We start from the raw sequence: 17,783 nt of genomic DNA on the forward strand, positions 1-17,783 counted from the left end.
TTTGAAGTTGTGCTATTTAAAAATTGTTCTTAAAATAAACCCGATTTAAAATCCTCCCTAGGCCAGGCCCGCTTGCTGGAAAAGCCATGTCTTGAGGGCGCGGCGGAAAGTAAGGAGATCCGGAATCGTCCGGATCTCGGGGGGTAGTTCGTTCCAGAGGGTGGGGGCACCCACAGAGAAGGCCCTCCCCCTGGGGGTCACCAGCCGACATTGCTTGGCCGACGGCACCCTGAGGAGACCCACTCTGTGGGAGCGTACCGGTCTATGGGAGGGAATCTGTGGCAGAAGGCGGTCTCGGAGATACCCAGGTCCGATGCCATGGAGCGCTTTAAAGGTGGTAACTAACACCTGATATTTATGCATGATTATCAGTTGTGGGTATGTAAAAGTGCAAACAGGGAGATCAGAGTCATATGTATTCGTATAGGCCTCTGTTCATGGAATGGATCATCATGCTGTTGCTTCTGCTGTAGTGTTGACAGTTCTTTAGAATGGAATAGGAGAGTGTAGCAAAAATGTCATTAGAATCTCTTGCACAAATAGAATTGTTCATACTCCAGTAAGAATTGCTTTGATTTTAAGAGCTGTGATGACGCAGTGGTTAGAATGCAGTATTGCAGGCTAACTCTGCCCATAGCCAGGAGTTCAGTCCTGACTGGCTCAAGGTTGACTGAGCCTTCCAGTCTTCCGAGGTCAGTAAAATGAGGACCCAGATTGTTGGGGGCAATATGCTGACACTGTAAACTGATCAGAGAGTGCTGTAAAAGTTTAAGTGCTGTTGCTATTGCTATTTTAAGCCACTGTAGTATTTGGCATATTAGTACAGGAAATTAAAAGGCAATAATAATGCTGTGAGCAGTTTTAATGTCTCATTAAGTGCAACAAGGTATTATTTTGAAATGGATTGGTGATATAATTCAGTGAAGTACCTCAGGGACCATCAACACACGTAAACACATGTAAATGTTTTAATAACAGAAAACCGTCATCTAACTGTAACTATAGTGTAGTAAATAGTTCACATCTAAATCAGTTTACCTTACTGAATAAACTACGAAGTACTGTTTTCTGTGTATTATCTCTGGAAGCAAAACCTGGAATAGCATACATTAAATAACTAAATATGGCAAAATTACTTTCAATTTCCATAGAAAATTATCTTTCTGATAAATGTTTATTCTTAAATTAATATAAATAGAGGTCATTCTTTTTTCATTCACACAAGTTTACAATGGAATTGGTATTTTTTATTGATTTATTTTAGACTTTTTATAAAGGTGACCAGGATATATAATAATCTTTCTTTCTCCTATTTTCCCTGGACTGAGAAAGAGTGATTGGCCCGAAATCACCCAGCTAGTTATCATAGCTGTGGCGGGACTAGAACTCACAGCCTCCTGCTTTCTAGTCTGGTGCCTTTACATAAGTATTATCTTACAGGGCACGAAAAATTGCTGTGTAAATTTCACAGTATATACAATATGCAGTTTCAATTATGTAACAGTAATAGCAAGAGACGAGAAAAGTAGAGTTATACTAATAAAACAATCAAGACTTGTGTTAATTAGAATTTTAACAATTTGATAAGAACAAAGTTGTTATTTAAATACAATATGCTAATTTAAATTATAAATATCAGTGTGTTTATTAAATGAGAAAATGGTTACTATGTTTATCATGGCTTGTTAAGACATGGCTTCTGTGCATCTTAGTATCGCATTAATTTAAAACTATTCTTTCTAATTAAATAATAGAAATTGCATTGCATTGCACAATCCACTTGGATTGTATGGGTTTGTTTCTTTTTAGTTCCTGTTCAGTTCTTGTCATCTTTACCTTTTTAATTCTTTTGTTTGTGTCTCTTATTATATTTAAAAAAATATTTTTCATTCTGAAATGCCCACATTTGTTGGGCATCAGACAGCATAATCATACTAATCACTTGCGTCATCTAGAACTGGGATGGAATTATATGTCATTTTTGAATGAAGATATATTTTAGATTAGCGTTTAATTGTGCTAAATGTATAATCATTCCAAATTATAAATAGATTAATTAGAATTTTTCAACAAAGTTGGTGACAGCAATCATACAATTTGTTCTTCACTTGTGCTTGCAAGTGGATACATCACTTGCAAAAATAAAACATTAGACAGCATTGGTATTATTATATGGCAATTTCATACCTCCAACAGAGTACTTCTGACAGGATTTTATAGATTAAAATGGTAGAACCTACCACTTTGGCTCTAGTTCTGGTCCTTTTCCCGGATATATCCCGGCGTAGTTTTGATTGGGTTTTGTTAAGGGTTTTATATTTTAGAGCAGGCTTTTATGTAATATTTACTGTGATTTTTATTATTGCCTGTTCACCGCCCTGAGTCCCGTAAGGGAGATAGGGCGATATATAAATTTAAATAATAAATAAATAATAAATAAATAAATAAATATTTTGGGTCAGCTACTGGTCCACCTGTAGAGCTTGAGAAATGAACAACTGTTGACTCAAACTGCTGATTTAACATGAAGAATCATGCTAGTCTTGTTCAGCATTTGCTTATTTTGTTTTATTTAGTCACTTTGCTTGCTTGTCACACATTCCCAAAGGCATGCAGTTATCCTGAGCTTAGTTTCCTGCTACAGGCAATTGCTGTCTTTTCCTGCAAAGAGTGTCAGCCTTTGACAGTCAGGTCGGGCTTACTTCCTTCTAGACAGATTACAAGTTGCAAGGACTGAGGCAAGATAGTGCCCAACCAAAGTCCATCAGTTAACTGAGGTAGCAAGAAAGAGAAGAAGAATGGATGCAAACAGTCTATAAGGCAAGAGTTACACCAGTTTATCACAAAAGCATGCAAGCACTGGGTCCTTTCCCTATGGCAAGAAGGAATCATTTCTGAGGCTTCCCTGGTGTCAGCTCATCCTTTGATTATGACTCCTTTATAGAAGCCAGGCCATCTCTTCAGTCACATTTCCAATGTAATTAAGCTGCTCATTGCTCCATTCTTGCTGAGTAGAACATATGAAGGAAGATATTAGCAGTGCTACTGTCTGCCTGTTGATTCTGCAATCCATTCCTGTCTGAATTAGACTAGGTAGATTTAATGGCCTTTTCAGTACTGTCTTCCTAAATTTGCCGGCAAAAGATGCTTGATTCCACTCCTACCCAATTTTACACAGCATATCAGAATATTTCTATTTTAGCAAGTATTTGAATTGGATAGCGACTTAGTACAGTGGTTTCCAAACTGCTCCATGGTACTCCCGATGCTGCTATGATCTGACGGGCACCACAGGACTTTTTTTTTCTTACTAAATGAATGTAACTCTTAGTAAATTTGCTGTGACACCCTGGGGCACAAAGGCATACAGTTTTAAAACTAATAGATGTACCACAAACTGAGAATGTTTGGGAATCTCTGATCTAGTAATTTTTTAAAAACTTTACTGGTTAATGTTTTGAGTTACTATGTAGTGTAGTAATTACAGTAATTACAGATGTATATAAGTATATTTTATGTATTTGCAGATATAAATTAGTACAATAGATAGAAAGATGCAAGAGGGAATGGTACATAATGAATAACTAAGTGATCAAAGTACTGAAAGTTTTGTGGGTGAATATAAAGAAAGATTTTTCCTTTCCTATGTTGTTATGCCAATGCATTTCCTAACTGCACTTTGTCTCAGTTCTTTCCCAATTTAATTTCAAATTTTGGTTCTTATTCATAGAGCCCTTAATATCTTGGAAGTAGCTTTCCTAAACAATTAGTGTGCTCAAGATGTTCCTGCTAGTGAAATGAAGTGAGTGGTTACTAAAGACAGGACCATTTAGTAGTTATGAAACAAGATATCCAGAGAGGCTCAGCTGATTCAACCAGGCCTTTTAAGCAACACTCAGAATCTGAAATATTTATTTAGAGAGACCAATTATTTGTTTTACTCTATCATAGTTATAAGGAGAGTTTGGGTGCTAATTTTTACTAAGGCTATTTTTAATTGAGGGGACATATATTGCGAATATTATATGTTGGTTTCTTACAAACCACCAAAAAGGATTATGTGTTGCTAAATGGACATACAAATGCACTATATCAAATCAAAATTTTCTTTTTCCCCCCAAGGAGTGCGGATGTTAGATGGTGATGTTACAGACATGGTAGAAGCAAAATCATTGAGCCTCAATCCCCAGCATATACATATCTACAGCGCTAGCTGGGGTCCTGATGATGATGGAAAAACAGTTGATGGACCAGCCTCTTTAACACGCCAGGCCTTTGAGAATGGGGTCAGAACGGTATGTTATACACACATCTCTGCATAAATTATTACTATTATTATTATTATTATTATTATTATTATTATTATTATTATTATTATTATTATTATTATTATTATTATTATTATTATTATTATTACATTGATCATAGCACAGTCAGCCAGATGTTCAGACTGGATTTGGCATTTTTATCTACCTATCGAGTCCTTACCAAGGACCTGGGATAGGCAGATGTGGATGTGGATATCTGTATTACAGATATTGTCACAGGATGGAAGCACTTCCTAGTAACGCCACCTTTTGCAATTAACTGATGATGAATTTGTCAATAATGATGATGATGATGATGATGATTATGTAATAGAAGCATATTGATCTTATTAAAAATAAAATCAATAAGAATGCTTCCAGGACAGGATGTCAGGATTGAAATCCAGGATCCAAATAAGTATTCCCCAAAATTAGAGATCAATTGATAGTAACATCAGCAGCAAAAATGCCATCTACACCAACATAGGGATCCTGGAATCCACCAGCTCTTCTGAAGATCACTGCAACTTTCTTCTTTCTTCTTATTGTGAAAAGCATTTTTCAATTAAGATTGGGCATGTTGGCATGTGCATGATTTTTTTTATTTTTGGTGCCTTCAAGCTGGTCTTGAATTCTGGTCACTACATGTACAAGTCCATTAGAGCAAACAGGATCTCTTATGCATTATTACAGATGTATATAAGTAAACATATACATAAAATCATTTTTCAGGATATACACACATGCACACATATACTTTTACAAAAAATGTTTATTCTTGAAGAACCCTATAGTGTAGGTAAACCAGGAATAGACTGGCCCAGTGTCAAGAGTGAATCATGGGTAACTAGTTTATTTGGATATTCAAGCTGCTGTTGACACCCAGCTTGATTAGTGCTTCAATAAGATTATTATGAGAACAGGCACAGTGATGCCACTAGCATTCCACACTTCAAGTATTGGGCCAGATAGATACAGATAAAGAATAATATACTAATAGCACTAGTAAAAAGCAGCATCCCAAACTCTTCAGTACATGGGAGAAAACAAGAGAAAAAAATTCTGACTATAATTCAAATGACAAACTGCTCATGACTCCATGGGCACCATTGTTCAATGATAATATTGTGGGTATAGATAAATTAAGATCAAACAAGAAATGTTCCAATAATTCTGAACAGCAAGATATAAATACCAGGTGGTTCCCACCCCTTCCCAATTCAATCATATCCAATTCTCTAGACAAAGTCCCTGCAGTTTTCTTGAAAAGGGTTTTGGGAGGTGGTTTGCCATTGCCTCCTTCCTAGATTGAGAGAAAGTGTTACCCAGCTGGCTTTACGCCTAAGGTGGAACTAGAATTCATGGTTTCCTGATTCTTACCCTGATGCTTTAACCATTACACCAAAACCAGGTTGTCCTCCTGTAATGACTGCCCTGTTTAGCCACTGTTTTAAGTTATGACAGTTAATGTGATCGAGTTTGCAACCAGCAGGGATTTACTACTTTGCAGCATCCTGCATTCACCTGAACACTTATTTGCATGCTTCAAAGCTGGCTTCACACAAGCAGAATCAATGGAGAATCTGTCAGTAAAATTGGAAGTTACCGTGACATGATATCTCGCATAATGACCTTATTGATTAGAGAAGGAGTAATTGGTCTCAATTTTGATAGTTACATGAACATCACATGTAGTTGTATTCTGTAAATAGCACTAGACTTCTGTTTAATTAAAGTTGCAAATGTCTGTAATAATCTGGCAGAAAAGAAATATATTTTCAGTTATGTAAAGAGAAAATGTCATTACTTTTACAAATGAAGGTTCATGTAACATCTGTTTATAATTATCGTAAATAAAGTGAAGTCACAATTGTTCCCTGCAAGCTAATGAACTGGAGAGTATAATTTGCAGCACATTTTCAGTAATACAATAATGTATAACTATTTATAGGGGAAGTGGTTTTTTTGTTTTTAAGAATTGGCATAGTTTTCACTTAATGAATTCTTGATAATTGCGATTGAGCCAACACTTTATTTATCAAAAAGTTTTGGCAATAGAATTTCAAGTTTCTATCATTTGCACAACTAATTAAGGCCTGGTAAATTAAATTAAGCACTCAGTTCAGCAGATTGTTCATGGGTGTAGTCCATTTCTATTATTTGGAAAAAGATGTTAATTGTATCTTTACATTTTCCTTGCCCAGAGGCTTCATTTAAAAAAAGTATGACATCAACTCTATCTGTTCACATTTGCTGAAGTTATAACATTAATCTACACTAACTTATTAACACAAAATATCCAAAAAAATGTTACTGTATTATACTGAGTTTGAAAAGTATGCAGGGAAGAAATGGAAAGTGACTAGAGAAAACAATGTACACATGACACCCATTACATTACATGTACAGTATGTTGCTATGTGGTTACTAAGAGTGAACACCAACTTGATCTCATATAATCAGTCAATGTTGCTACTTGCTCTGGCAAATCTTGATCCAAACTAAAAGAACGTGAAACTGTTGTTGATTCAATATTTCCATAGTTATAGAAAAAACAATAATTTTTACAATAAGCTTTGGTTTCACATGTAAAATGGAGCTGTGCAGTGCTTTGAATTCAGTTCTGGAAGGGTGCTTCCAAATGTACAAGTAGTCCTTGACTTTCTACCACAATTGAGCCCAAAATTTATGTTGCTAAGCAAAACAGTTGTTAAGTGACTTTTGCACATATTACGACTTTCTTGCCATAATTCTTAAGTGAATCACTGCAGTTGTTAAATTTGTAATATAGTTGTTAAGTGAATCTGGTTTCCTCATTGACTTTGCTTGTCAGAAGGTTGCAAAAGGTTATTCATGATCCCAGAACTTTGCAACCATCCTAAATATGAGTCAGTTGCCAAGCATCCGAATTTTGATCATGTGACCATGGAGAAGCTGCAATGGCTGTACGTGTGAAAAATGGTTATAAGTTGCCTTTTTCAGTGCTTGTTGTAATTTGGAATGGTCATTAAACTGTAGTGTTTAGTGTAAATCGAAGAGAGACTGCTACGTAGCTTCTGGAGCACCCATGCTATTCTGGAAAGAGAAGTTGCCAATAGATACTGAATTCATTAACCTGCAAGACATGAAACAGCATTTCAGAAACAAATCTAAATAATTGCATGGCACTGCTCTAAAATCTGTGAAGAAAAATCAGCAATGAAAGTTTCTCAAAGAACTGTGGCTTTGATACAATAAAATGTATTCTGTTTTAAAAGCCTGGGTTAAAATAATGTGAGCTTCCTAAAACATAAATAAAAGAATTACATAATACATGCCACCTCTTTCTACTTTAGGCCATCCAGTATTAATAAATATTTTTATGTATTATTATACTAGATAATGTTCTCTTCTATATTTTTATTGCCAAAATTAGTTATTAAACTATTTTTTCTTAGCCATAGTAGGAATCTGTGGAAGCTTTTTTAAAGAAATGCAGTAAGTCTAATCAAGAATAAAGCTGGAGTGGAAAATGTTTGGGAAATAGGGATCTCAAGAATACTGTTTACAACAGGAGTGTCAAACTGCCAGCCCACGGGCCAGTTTCATCATACCGAAGCCGTGCCCACCCCATTGCCGGCAATGCAAAAAGAGTCACGATACATCACATGACGTGGCGAGTTTGACACCCTTGGTATACAAGATGGGCTTTTGTAAGTGTAAATGCAGGGTTCTAGACTCTAAACAAGTATGCATGTATGTAAGTAGGTATGTATGTAGATAGGTATATATCTTGTACAAAACTCAGGGCATCTCATAACCAAAACACTGTAAAATTGTACAAAAGGAAAGAAAAAACTTTTATCAACATTATTTTGTGAGAGATACCAATGAAAAAATGGCTGATCTAGGAAGTAAGAGTGTCTTAAATGACAGACAGTATCATTCCTCAAAATACTTTTCCTTTTCATAGAACCAATTCAACCACCTGATTAAATATGAATAAGCAGAAGGGATAATAGCTTTAGTGTAAATGAAAGACATCTCTTGGTGAATTGGATCAAGCAAAGTTAAAAGCATATTTGTACACTATTTATTTTTCTGCCTTTAGTGCACTGACATAAAATAACCTGGAACTATACATGTGCACCATATTCTTTCATCAGAATGTAAATAGCATTTGTCCAATTGGTTTGATGTGTCTTCAACTTGCGGATATTGAAAATGTGTGTGTTTTTTACCTGTTTGTTCAATTCTTCTGGCTGTTTAACTTAGCTGAGGAAGGACTGACCTTGCTTGAGGGAGGTAATTAAAGAAGGCAATGGTAAAGCCTTTACTAATGAAATCTTAGACTAATTGATTAGAAAGCAAATAATTCCTTTAAGAAATGATAGCTTGGCAAAATTTGATTATATCCTAGATTCATTTCAGTTGGACCTTTAAACAAGATATGGCCCCTTTGATGGATTATTTATTCTTTAAAAAGGAAAGACCCTGATATCCTTTTGGAGGATCTGATGTCCTTTTGTTTTGGTGGTGTTGTATTTCACAGTGGTTCCATCCTGATCATTCCTTTGAATTGTGTTTTATGGAGAATCCACTGGGATAAATCCTCTTTAGCATGGAATGAAATCCCATGGCCCTCATTCCACTGCTCCTTGTTATCTAATGCTAAGGAATTGGTTATTACATTTGATTTGTGTCCACCACAGTTGAGATTCTAGACAGTATCTTCATATACAACCCAATGAAATATTGTAATACATAAAATAAAAATAACAATATATGTAATAGAATTAAACATGCATAATGCACACATAAAACAAAATGAAGACAAACATTCAGCAATTAACATAACAACATAACCAATAAGATTGATGGCTAAACTTCATAAGCCAAATTTTCTCTGGAATAATTATATTTTTATTAGCTTGTGCAAAGTCAAATTTGTGGGCAGAGATTATTTCAGGGCAAAGACACAGGAATAGAAAACCAGTGCCCTCACCTCTTGACACCAGTAAGTAGGTGACACCTAGCAGATTGTCTCAGGATATATGAGTTGACTACTGGTTTTCCCAGGTATGTTTATTCTCCTTGTGTGTGGATGATGACATTTTGGCAGCATAGAATGATATGGGAGAAAAAAGTTTAATTGTGGATCATTTTTGCTCAGCTTCAAGCCGCTGCTTTCCATTTCCCAATCTACTGGATTTTTCTTCTTCCCATTTCCAATTTATTTTTGGCACTTAATCCCAGATGCATTGGACGTCTTCATTGATTTTTATTGGTAGTTCTTTTTTTTAATCCAAATTGCTTTTAAAAATAACTTCTCAGTGTGAACAATGACATTAACAATCTCACTTTTTTAAAAATTTAGATATCCTTTCCTCTGTTCTTTTAAGTTATTATACTTCTTTTTTTCTCCCATTCAACATTTTCTGTTAACATTCAGAAAATATTTAAGCGTATGTAGTTTTAATTAAAATATTTGAGGCCTGTTGTTACATATTTTCTTTCCTTGTAGGGGTCACTTCTGCATATTTGAGGTTTATAGAAGTGTGCTTAAACATTGTTGTGTTTGTGAACAGTATAAATTTGGCTAGATTATCAGTGAGATGAAAATAACTGAATATTATACAAGGCCTCATGCTCAAAGATAGTATTGCTTCTCAATACTATTAATGGACAAGAAAGCTGTTGGGAAGTAAGAGTGGGAGAGAACTATTAACTTAAATCATCATGTTTTCTGAGGCATGTGGTGACCTCTGTTGGAAATCTGACACTGAGCTAAATTGTTTTTGATTTAGTTCATCCAGTCATTTTATGTTATTTAATATTTATTGGGGAAGGGAGTAAACTTGTATGTCTGAAGATGTAAAATTGAATTAGAACAAAAGTAAGCAAATGTAGGATATAGATTGCACTGAAATATCTTAATGATTAGTTCAAGGGATTATATAGTATGAAAAATACTTCTAATACCTGTGGGTGTTGGTTTATTTGCCATTCTATTTTTGCAAGATAATTTTATATTGGGTGTTCTCAGATGAACAGTGCCTAGTACTATCAGCTAAATGCGTCGTTTATGCAGATATTCCCATTTTTTCTATAATAGATTTTTTGTGGAAAGAGAAAAAGAAATGAGAACCAGTGGAAAACATGTGCAAGATGTTCTAAAAAACTGTAAAATCCTATAAATGAGGCAGGATAATTTAATTGTAAAATATTTATTGAAGAATAGTCTCTATTTCTATATTTAGCCAAATCAAAGAATAAAATCCACCAGATTCTGGGAATCTAAAACAGTTCTGAAAAACTTTAGTGAGTTTTCCAAATCAGGTTGAACAGAGGACTTCATAGTGAAAATGTTAGGCATGAATTGTTGTGAATTATTGCACAGATTTCTCATGGCAAATCCTTTTCAGAATTATAAAGAAGGGAGGATAAAATCTGTAAAAGAAGTTAGATATTGGATTTTTTTCCTTGCTTGGCACATTCACTATCTTCTTGTAGTCAGGGTATCTTTCTTTTTAGTGAACTGGAGAAGAACCAAAAAATTTGTTGGGCATTAATGATCAAGTGTTGTGCTGCTGAGCCCGTTGTGAAAACCCTGCTTAATGCCTCCCTTTTGAATAGTTTGAATAGAATAGTGCTGGAAGGGACCTTAGAGGTCTTCTAGTCCAGCTCCCTGCTCAAGCAGGAGGACCTATACCATCTCAGGTGATTGTCCAGTCTCTTTTTAAAACCTTCCAGCGATGAAGCGCCCACGATTTCTGGGGGTAAGCTGTTCCACTGGTTAACTGTCCTCACTGTCAGGAAGGTTCTCCTTAATTCCAGATTGCTTCTCTCTTTGATCAGCTTCCAACCATTGTTTCTCGTCCTTCCGTTTGGTGCTTTGGTGAACAACCTGACCCCCTCTTCTTTGTGGCAGTGCTCAGATACTGGAATATTGCTATTATGTCTCTCCTATTTCTTCTTTTCTTTAGACTGGCCAAACCCAAGTTCCGCAGCCGTTCTTTGTACGTTTTGGTCTCCAGGCCTTTGATCAACTTAGTTGCTCTTCTCTGATTTTTTTCCAGACTCTCAACATCTTTTTTGTGATATGGTGACCAAAATTGGCTGCAATGTTCGAGGTGTGTTCTTAGTAGGGCTTTATAAAATGGTACTAGTACTTCGTGTGATCTTGATTCTATGCCTCTGTTTATACAACCCAGGACTGTATTAGCTTTTTTGGTTGTTGCTGCACACTGCTGGCTCATAGTTCGGCATTGGTGCATATGTGTGAAGCGTTGACAGGAACTGAAAGCTCTCTTAGCATTGCCAAACAAGATAGTCCTCAGTTAATGACCATTCATTCAGTGACTTTCAAAGTTATGATGGTGCTGAATGAATGGTACTTCTACACAGTCCTTGAACTTACAGCTGTTACTATGACTCTGCAATAACATAATCAAAATTTAGGTGCCTGACTGCCTGCTCAAATTTGCAGGGTATGCTTCAACTGCCCCCATTCACTCTATTCCCCTCCCCCATCTCTACCATTTTGGCTCCCTACACTCTGCCACCCTTTGTTCTGCCACCCCTGCTGCCCCAGCATTCTGCTGCCCTTCACTGATTTTCACCTTCTTCTTCCTCCCACTACCGATGAAGCATACTTGGCTTGGCCTTTCTTCCTGAGGTTACACATGGCCTTATTCCCAAAGTTGCATGAGACCTTCCTGAGGCCTCACAAGATTTTGGAAGGGCTTCCTGAGGCCTTGCGAAAGTGCTGCTGGACATGTGAGGCCTCCTCCCCAAGATCTCATGCAGCTACATGGGGTCTTCAGAAACCTTGTGAGATCTCAATAAGGCTGCACATTTCTCAAGGCTTTCTTGGGGAAGAGTTTGTATGTGGTTGAATCCCCAGATGAAGGGAGGAGGCTAAGCCAGAGAGAGAAAAACATTCTACGTTAGGCTTCATTCTAAGGAGGAAACATTTGAGATCAAACCTTTCGGTCTCTATCAGTCATTTCCTAAGGGGAAGCAGACAATCTGGAAAAATTCTTGTAATATTGGTGATCAACAGTAAAATATCTGTTTGGGCCGATCCGTGAGTTGTTTGCTCCTGACATGTGGGACCTCAGAAGGAAGGGCCAGGCCAAGTGGGCTCAGTAGCAGGAGGAAGAAGACAATGAAGGTCAGCTTGGGGCAGTAGGGCCAGCAGAGTGCAGGGCAGAGGTGGCAGGAATGGTGGAAGGGGCTGTGAAGTGAAAATGCCAGAAGCAGCTGGGACTTCATGCATGGTGTTGCATTGAAACAGTTTTTTGCCCTTGTGCTGGACTGTGGGGGTAACTGCCATTTCCCACTGTGGCACTGGGGTAGCTGGCTGCGACACAATGCTTGAGGCGGCATTTCTCAAGGCTGGACTAGGGTTTAGGTTAGGGTTAGAAGGAGCATGATATACATTACCAAGCATTTTATCGTTTTCAGTATCTCAAAATATATTTCAGGTGGTAGAAACATTTAGAATATTTCTCCTTGAAAAATGGAGATTAAGCAACTTAAATAGCTTGAAAAGTGAAAATTCAGAGTGTATACATGCACTGACTTTTGTTTCAGCCAACAGCTTTTATTGTTTTGCTTTGTTTTTGCTATGCTTGAAAATTAAATGCTAATTATAACTCTTTAGGGAATAGTTTGAAGCTTTGTTTGTTCCAAATGATGCAATCAGTTATGATTTTGTATTATTCATTTGAAAATCCAGACTAGAAATGGCTTATATAAGTTGATCAGTTTTTAAACATTTTTTTACTCTGAAGATTTTTTTAAAAAAACATCTATAAATAAAATTGCATCTTAAATAGAAGAATTCATGCAGTTCCTTTGAAACTTCATCTACAAAAGTTCCAAAGCCTATTTTTGTATTACAAATATCTGGAGGCAAATAACACTGGGGTCAGGATTAAAAAACAATGATGCTGTGCAATAATAAAGACGAAGGTTGGGAGACTAATATTCTGAGTTTTATATGTCTTATGAGGTATCTAATTTAGAATCCCTAGAAGATTCATTGCAGCTGTTCCAAACATTAATGGTTAGAAGCAAGTGGTTGTTTAGTAAAAAAAAGAAAAGAAAAACAGACTATATTGGGTAAACTGATTTGTCAAGAATTTTGTAAGGTTGTGAAACAATAGAAAAGCCCTCTTGAGACAAACTCCAATTCCAAAGGATTATAATATATGCTTAAAACCAATCCTGTAAACAGTTGTAGCCCACTGAGAGATTAGTTTGAAACACATATACAAAGATTTATATGTTGATGACAGAAAATTACTGAATATTTTCTTCAAAAGTATTTGCTTTTCATTAAATTTCTCTGAAGAAAATTAAAGCCTTTCCTAAGTCAGCATCAACATTTATATGACTGACAGACAAGTTGAAAGTGAATGTAATTAATGAATCTTTCTTCAGTTATTCTTCTCCTCTTTATTTTTTTTAATTGGTTCAAAAAAGACAAAATTGGTTGGAAGAAAGGACTTAATTTTATGTGGCACAAAATATATAGGAAGATAGAAACAGTGATCTGGAGAGATTAGAATGGAAGAGCAATGGGCAACCACAGATAGTTTGATATTAACAAAACTAATCCATAGAGATTAACCATAGATATTAAACACAGTGAAAGTCAAAATTTTGATAATTATATTTCATTTATCACTTTAATGCTGTATTTAATGCTACTCTATATTTAAAGCCACTCTTGAGGAACAGACAGAGAAAAGAGAACAGTTCATCAGGAAACTGTGCATTAACTTGGTTCCCTGGAACATTCCTAGATCCTAACAATATCTAGATGCAATCTGGAAAATTAAAATAATAGCAGGAAAAAAGCAATAATTTGTAAGTACTGCCTAACTTTGGAATAACTATAACTAAAGAGTTTTGATTCAATGCATGCTATATATTTTAAAGCTTAGGGATTTGACTCAATACAGCTGATATGGATTAAACAAATTTTTGTTGAAAAAGGCAGAACAACATAGTACTCTAAAATGTCTGCTCATTTCAAATGAAACATTCTGTTTTCAAAAAAATAGTATCCTTTAATTTATTTAATTTATTAATTTATTTTATTAAATAAATTATACTAATATATATATATATATTATAACAATATATTATATATAATATAATATATTAAAACAACCCTATATGTAGATACAAATGTATGTATACAGAGAGAGAGTGAGACAGGCATACAATAGATAGATACACACATGCACACACACACACAAATGTCTGTTTGTTCGTATGTGTATATTTTTTTCATCTTCATCATCATTTTCCTACTAGTGCAGATACCGCTCTTTTTTTCAGCTCAACTGATTGTTGATCCATTGGTTGCAACAGGAATTGATCAACCTGTTTGTGGCCTAAAGCCTAAAGTAATGGGTTGAGTGAATGGGCCAAACTCAACGAGCTGGCTTTTGTGGTTAAAGCAGGAGTAGAACTGGTTTCTAGTGTGGTGGCTTAATCACTAGACCAAAGTGATTGAAATTGTATATATGACTTCTCAGAGTGGAGGAAGGAAGATGAATTTTAACACTTCAACAAAAGATAACCATATTTCATTTTAATTGTTCATACATAATCTATATCTATAGGCAGCTTGTTTGTAGGATGCAATATGATATGGAACCTACTGGGTAATTGGAGCCATAAATTTATCTTTCCAATGTTGAAAATTAATCTCTTAGCAATAATAAAGACACGAAAATCTATTACCATTGACTGGCGGTCAACCTTCACAATCTATATAACCATTGTGGTTATATAGTTCGACAGATTATGTGCATCTGAAAATATTATTTTGATTTGTTTCAAAGTCAAATTAATATTTCTAATTATTATATTTCTTTCCCTAAAATGGTGACTTTAGAATATTGCAAAAACTTATGATTTAACAAAGTATTATTTTGATTGCATCTCCAATAATACAGTTGTTTATTCTTCTGTACAAATACTATGAGCTTCAATAAGTTGGAAATATTTTTGTTGTATAACTTGCAATCTAAGATCCAATAAGTATTTAGTATTGAAGTTTAAACATTTTCCTTTTTAAGACAAAATGAGGCTCTCACATTTCTTATCAATTAACAGATCACATTGATATATGAATAACTGGTATTTATAAAGACTGATTGTTGACTTTTTGGACTCGGAATTTCATCTAATAACTTAGCTAATTTTGAGATGAAAATGTTGTTGGTCCAAATCAAGATGTCAAATAAACAACTATAAATACTACCTTTTAGTAGCAACTGAAAAATGTTATTTATCTTTTAACAAAAAAATGACAAAGTATCATCCACTAGTTTTATTAATATAAAAGATCCCAACATCCATTCACATATTCACAGTATCAATTTTTAATCAATGTTGAGATCTAGGTTATATCATAGTGTCAATTTGGCATTAAAAAATGATCAAGGTATATTTTCAAAATATAGTGTCCCACAGTTTTCAAATAAATTTGATAGTGACATATATATATTGCATCTTTTTCAACAATATCTTTGTGTTTGAAGAATCCTGCTGAAATTTACAAAACAATATACTGAGTAAATGAAAATATTTTTGGATATGTATATACACATTTTGCACAATATATAAAGTATTCTGGAAATGAGATTATCTGTGTCCTGAGCACCCAAGCTTTTCTCAAGCTGGGCACCTGGATCATTTTCCTGCTAGACAAGATGGGTCAGGCATATTCTACCTGCACAAGATGATCCTAAAGGCAATAAATCAGGTTACTGCATTTTGTAAAAATTGCTGTTTCTGAGTCATCTTCAAGGGCAGCCTAATGCAAAATTAAGCCACACATAAAAGAGAGATGAAGTGAGTCGCTGTCTTCAGTGCCTCCTGATTTGGGATAGGGTTAGGTATAACTGGCAGACCTGCAAAAAATAGCCAAAGGTGCTCCTGGACATATCTTCCATCTGTTGTTTCAAAAGAAGCCATGATTTTAGGAGACTACATAATAGCTCCTTCAGGGAAAGTGCTACACATCAAGAGTTTTAGATGGAACTTCCATGGTACTGTAAGACTTCTGAACTAATAGTAACCTCATCTTGCTGTGAATCCTTCATAATCTGTTTTGTCCCCTTTTATCCCTCACAGCCTCTAGGCAGCATTTAGGTTTGCCTTACGTTTGCCTTTAGGGATCTCTTGTTTGCCTTACAACCAAGATGTAAAATGATATCCTCAACATATTGGTGATGTCTAATACCCAATCAATGGATGAGTATTCATCATAGTTTCATTTAAAAAGCGGGGGGGGGATGGAAGAAGCAGAGTACTAGAGCATTCACTAAAACTTACTCTGACAAGTATTGATGGTTCACTGTTTTTACTGCCACAGTATAGGCCCGAACATGGAATTATACTCTACTCTGGTTATTGTCATTTCTCATCACCTGCCAGCATTGCTCTAGATACCTTATTTTGCACTTCCTGTCCTGGAACTTCTTGTCAAATCAAGGAGCACTCCAGATTGATACCAAAAGAAAGTCTGCGCACAGACTACCTGCTAAATACTTGATAACTAGGTGGTCCTCAAAGCTGCATGCTAAGTTGGTATAAATTTCAAAAACTTACTGTCCTATTTCATCTTAATTAAAATCCATAATTATATCTAGGTAGATAGTCTTTAGAAGAAATGATGGATACATTTGTAATGATATTGAACTATTAAATGGTATAATACATATAGTCCATGAAATATTATGAATAATAATGATAAATCTAATCCAATCTAGCACAATCTAAAATGTAAAGTAGTTAATAAAAATATTATAACCAAGAAAGGATCATTTATCTATTGGAGAATTAGTTATGATGGAAATAGAAAGAAATAATATATATTCAATTTCCGATGTTATCGGAATGGAATATTTTTTTCACAAGATTAAATGAGAAAAAGAAATTAATGTGTTGTGCATAACAGCTAGGAGCTGTCAGTCCTTTAGTTAATTTATTCAATGGTAGTTTCATAACCTTGTTGGGACAGCAATATTAGCAACAAGTACTTAAAATGGGAGAATATTATAACCTATATTTGCTACTTTATAGGATGAATTTAAATTACGAATAAAATATTTTACCCAAATTAAATTACCAAAAAGGGGCTATTACAACTTATTATCTACTTCTAATTTCAATATTTGTTTAATTTATTTCAAATAGGGCAGAAACAACTTGGGCTCCATTTATGTGTGGGCATCTGGAAATGGTGGAAGAAGTAAAGATCATTGCTCGTGTGATGGCTACACCAATAGCATCTATACCATCTCCATTAGTAGCACAGCTGAAAGCGGAAGGAAGCCTTGGTATCTAGAAGAATGTGCATCAACATTAGCCACAACCTACAGCAGCGGAGAATCCTATGACAGGAAAATAGTATGTGGTCTTTTCACCATGATTGAAGTTCATAAAATTAACAACTTCTTTTTGTAA

At 35.1% G+C, this 17,783-nt stretch overlaps 1 protein-coding gene across 1 annotated transcript in view; it reads left to right on the top strand.

Moving 5' to 3' along the window:
• The window catches only part of PCSK5 (proprotein convertase subtilisin/kexin type 5), a 140,264-nt gene that overhangs the window by 74,981 nt on the left and 47,500 nt on the right, over positions 1-17,783 (top strand). The window contains exons 7-8 of the mRNA XM_015814469.1: positions 4,123-4,295; positions 17,514-17,726. Of these exons, the coding sequence (XP_015669955.1) occupies positions 4,123-4,295; positions 17,514-17,726 (386 nt within the window). The remainder of the gene's footprint in view (positions 1-4,122; positions 4,296-17,513; positions 17,727-17,783) is intronic.

The sequence above is a fragment of the Protobothrops mucrosquamatus genome, unplaced genomic scaffold (assembly GCF_001527695.2).
Source record: "Protobothrops mucrosquamatus isolate PMUCROS unplaced genomic scaffold, P.Mucros_1.0 scaffold254, whole genome shotgun sequence".
Taxonomy (NCBI): domain Eukaryota; kingdom Metazoa; phylum Chordata; class Lepidosauria; order Squamata; family Viperidae; genus Protobothrops; species Protobothrops mucrosquamatus.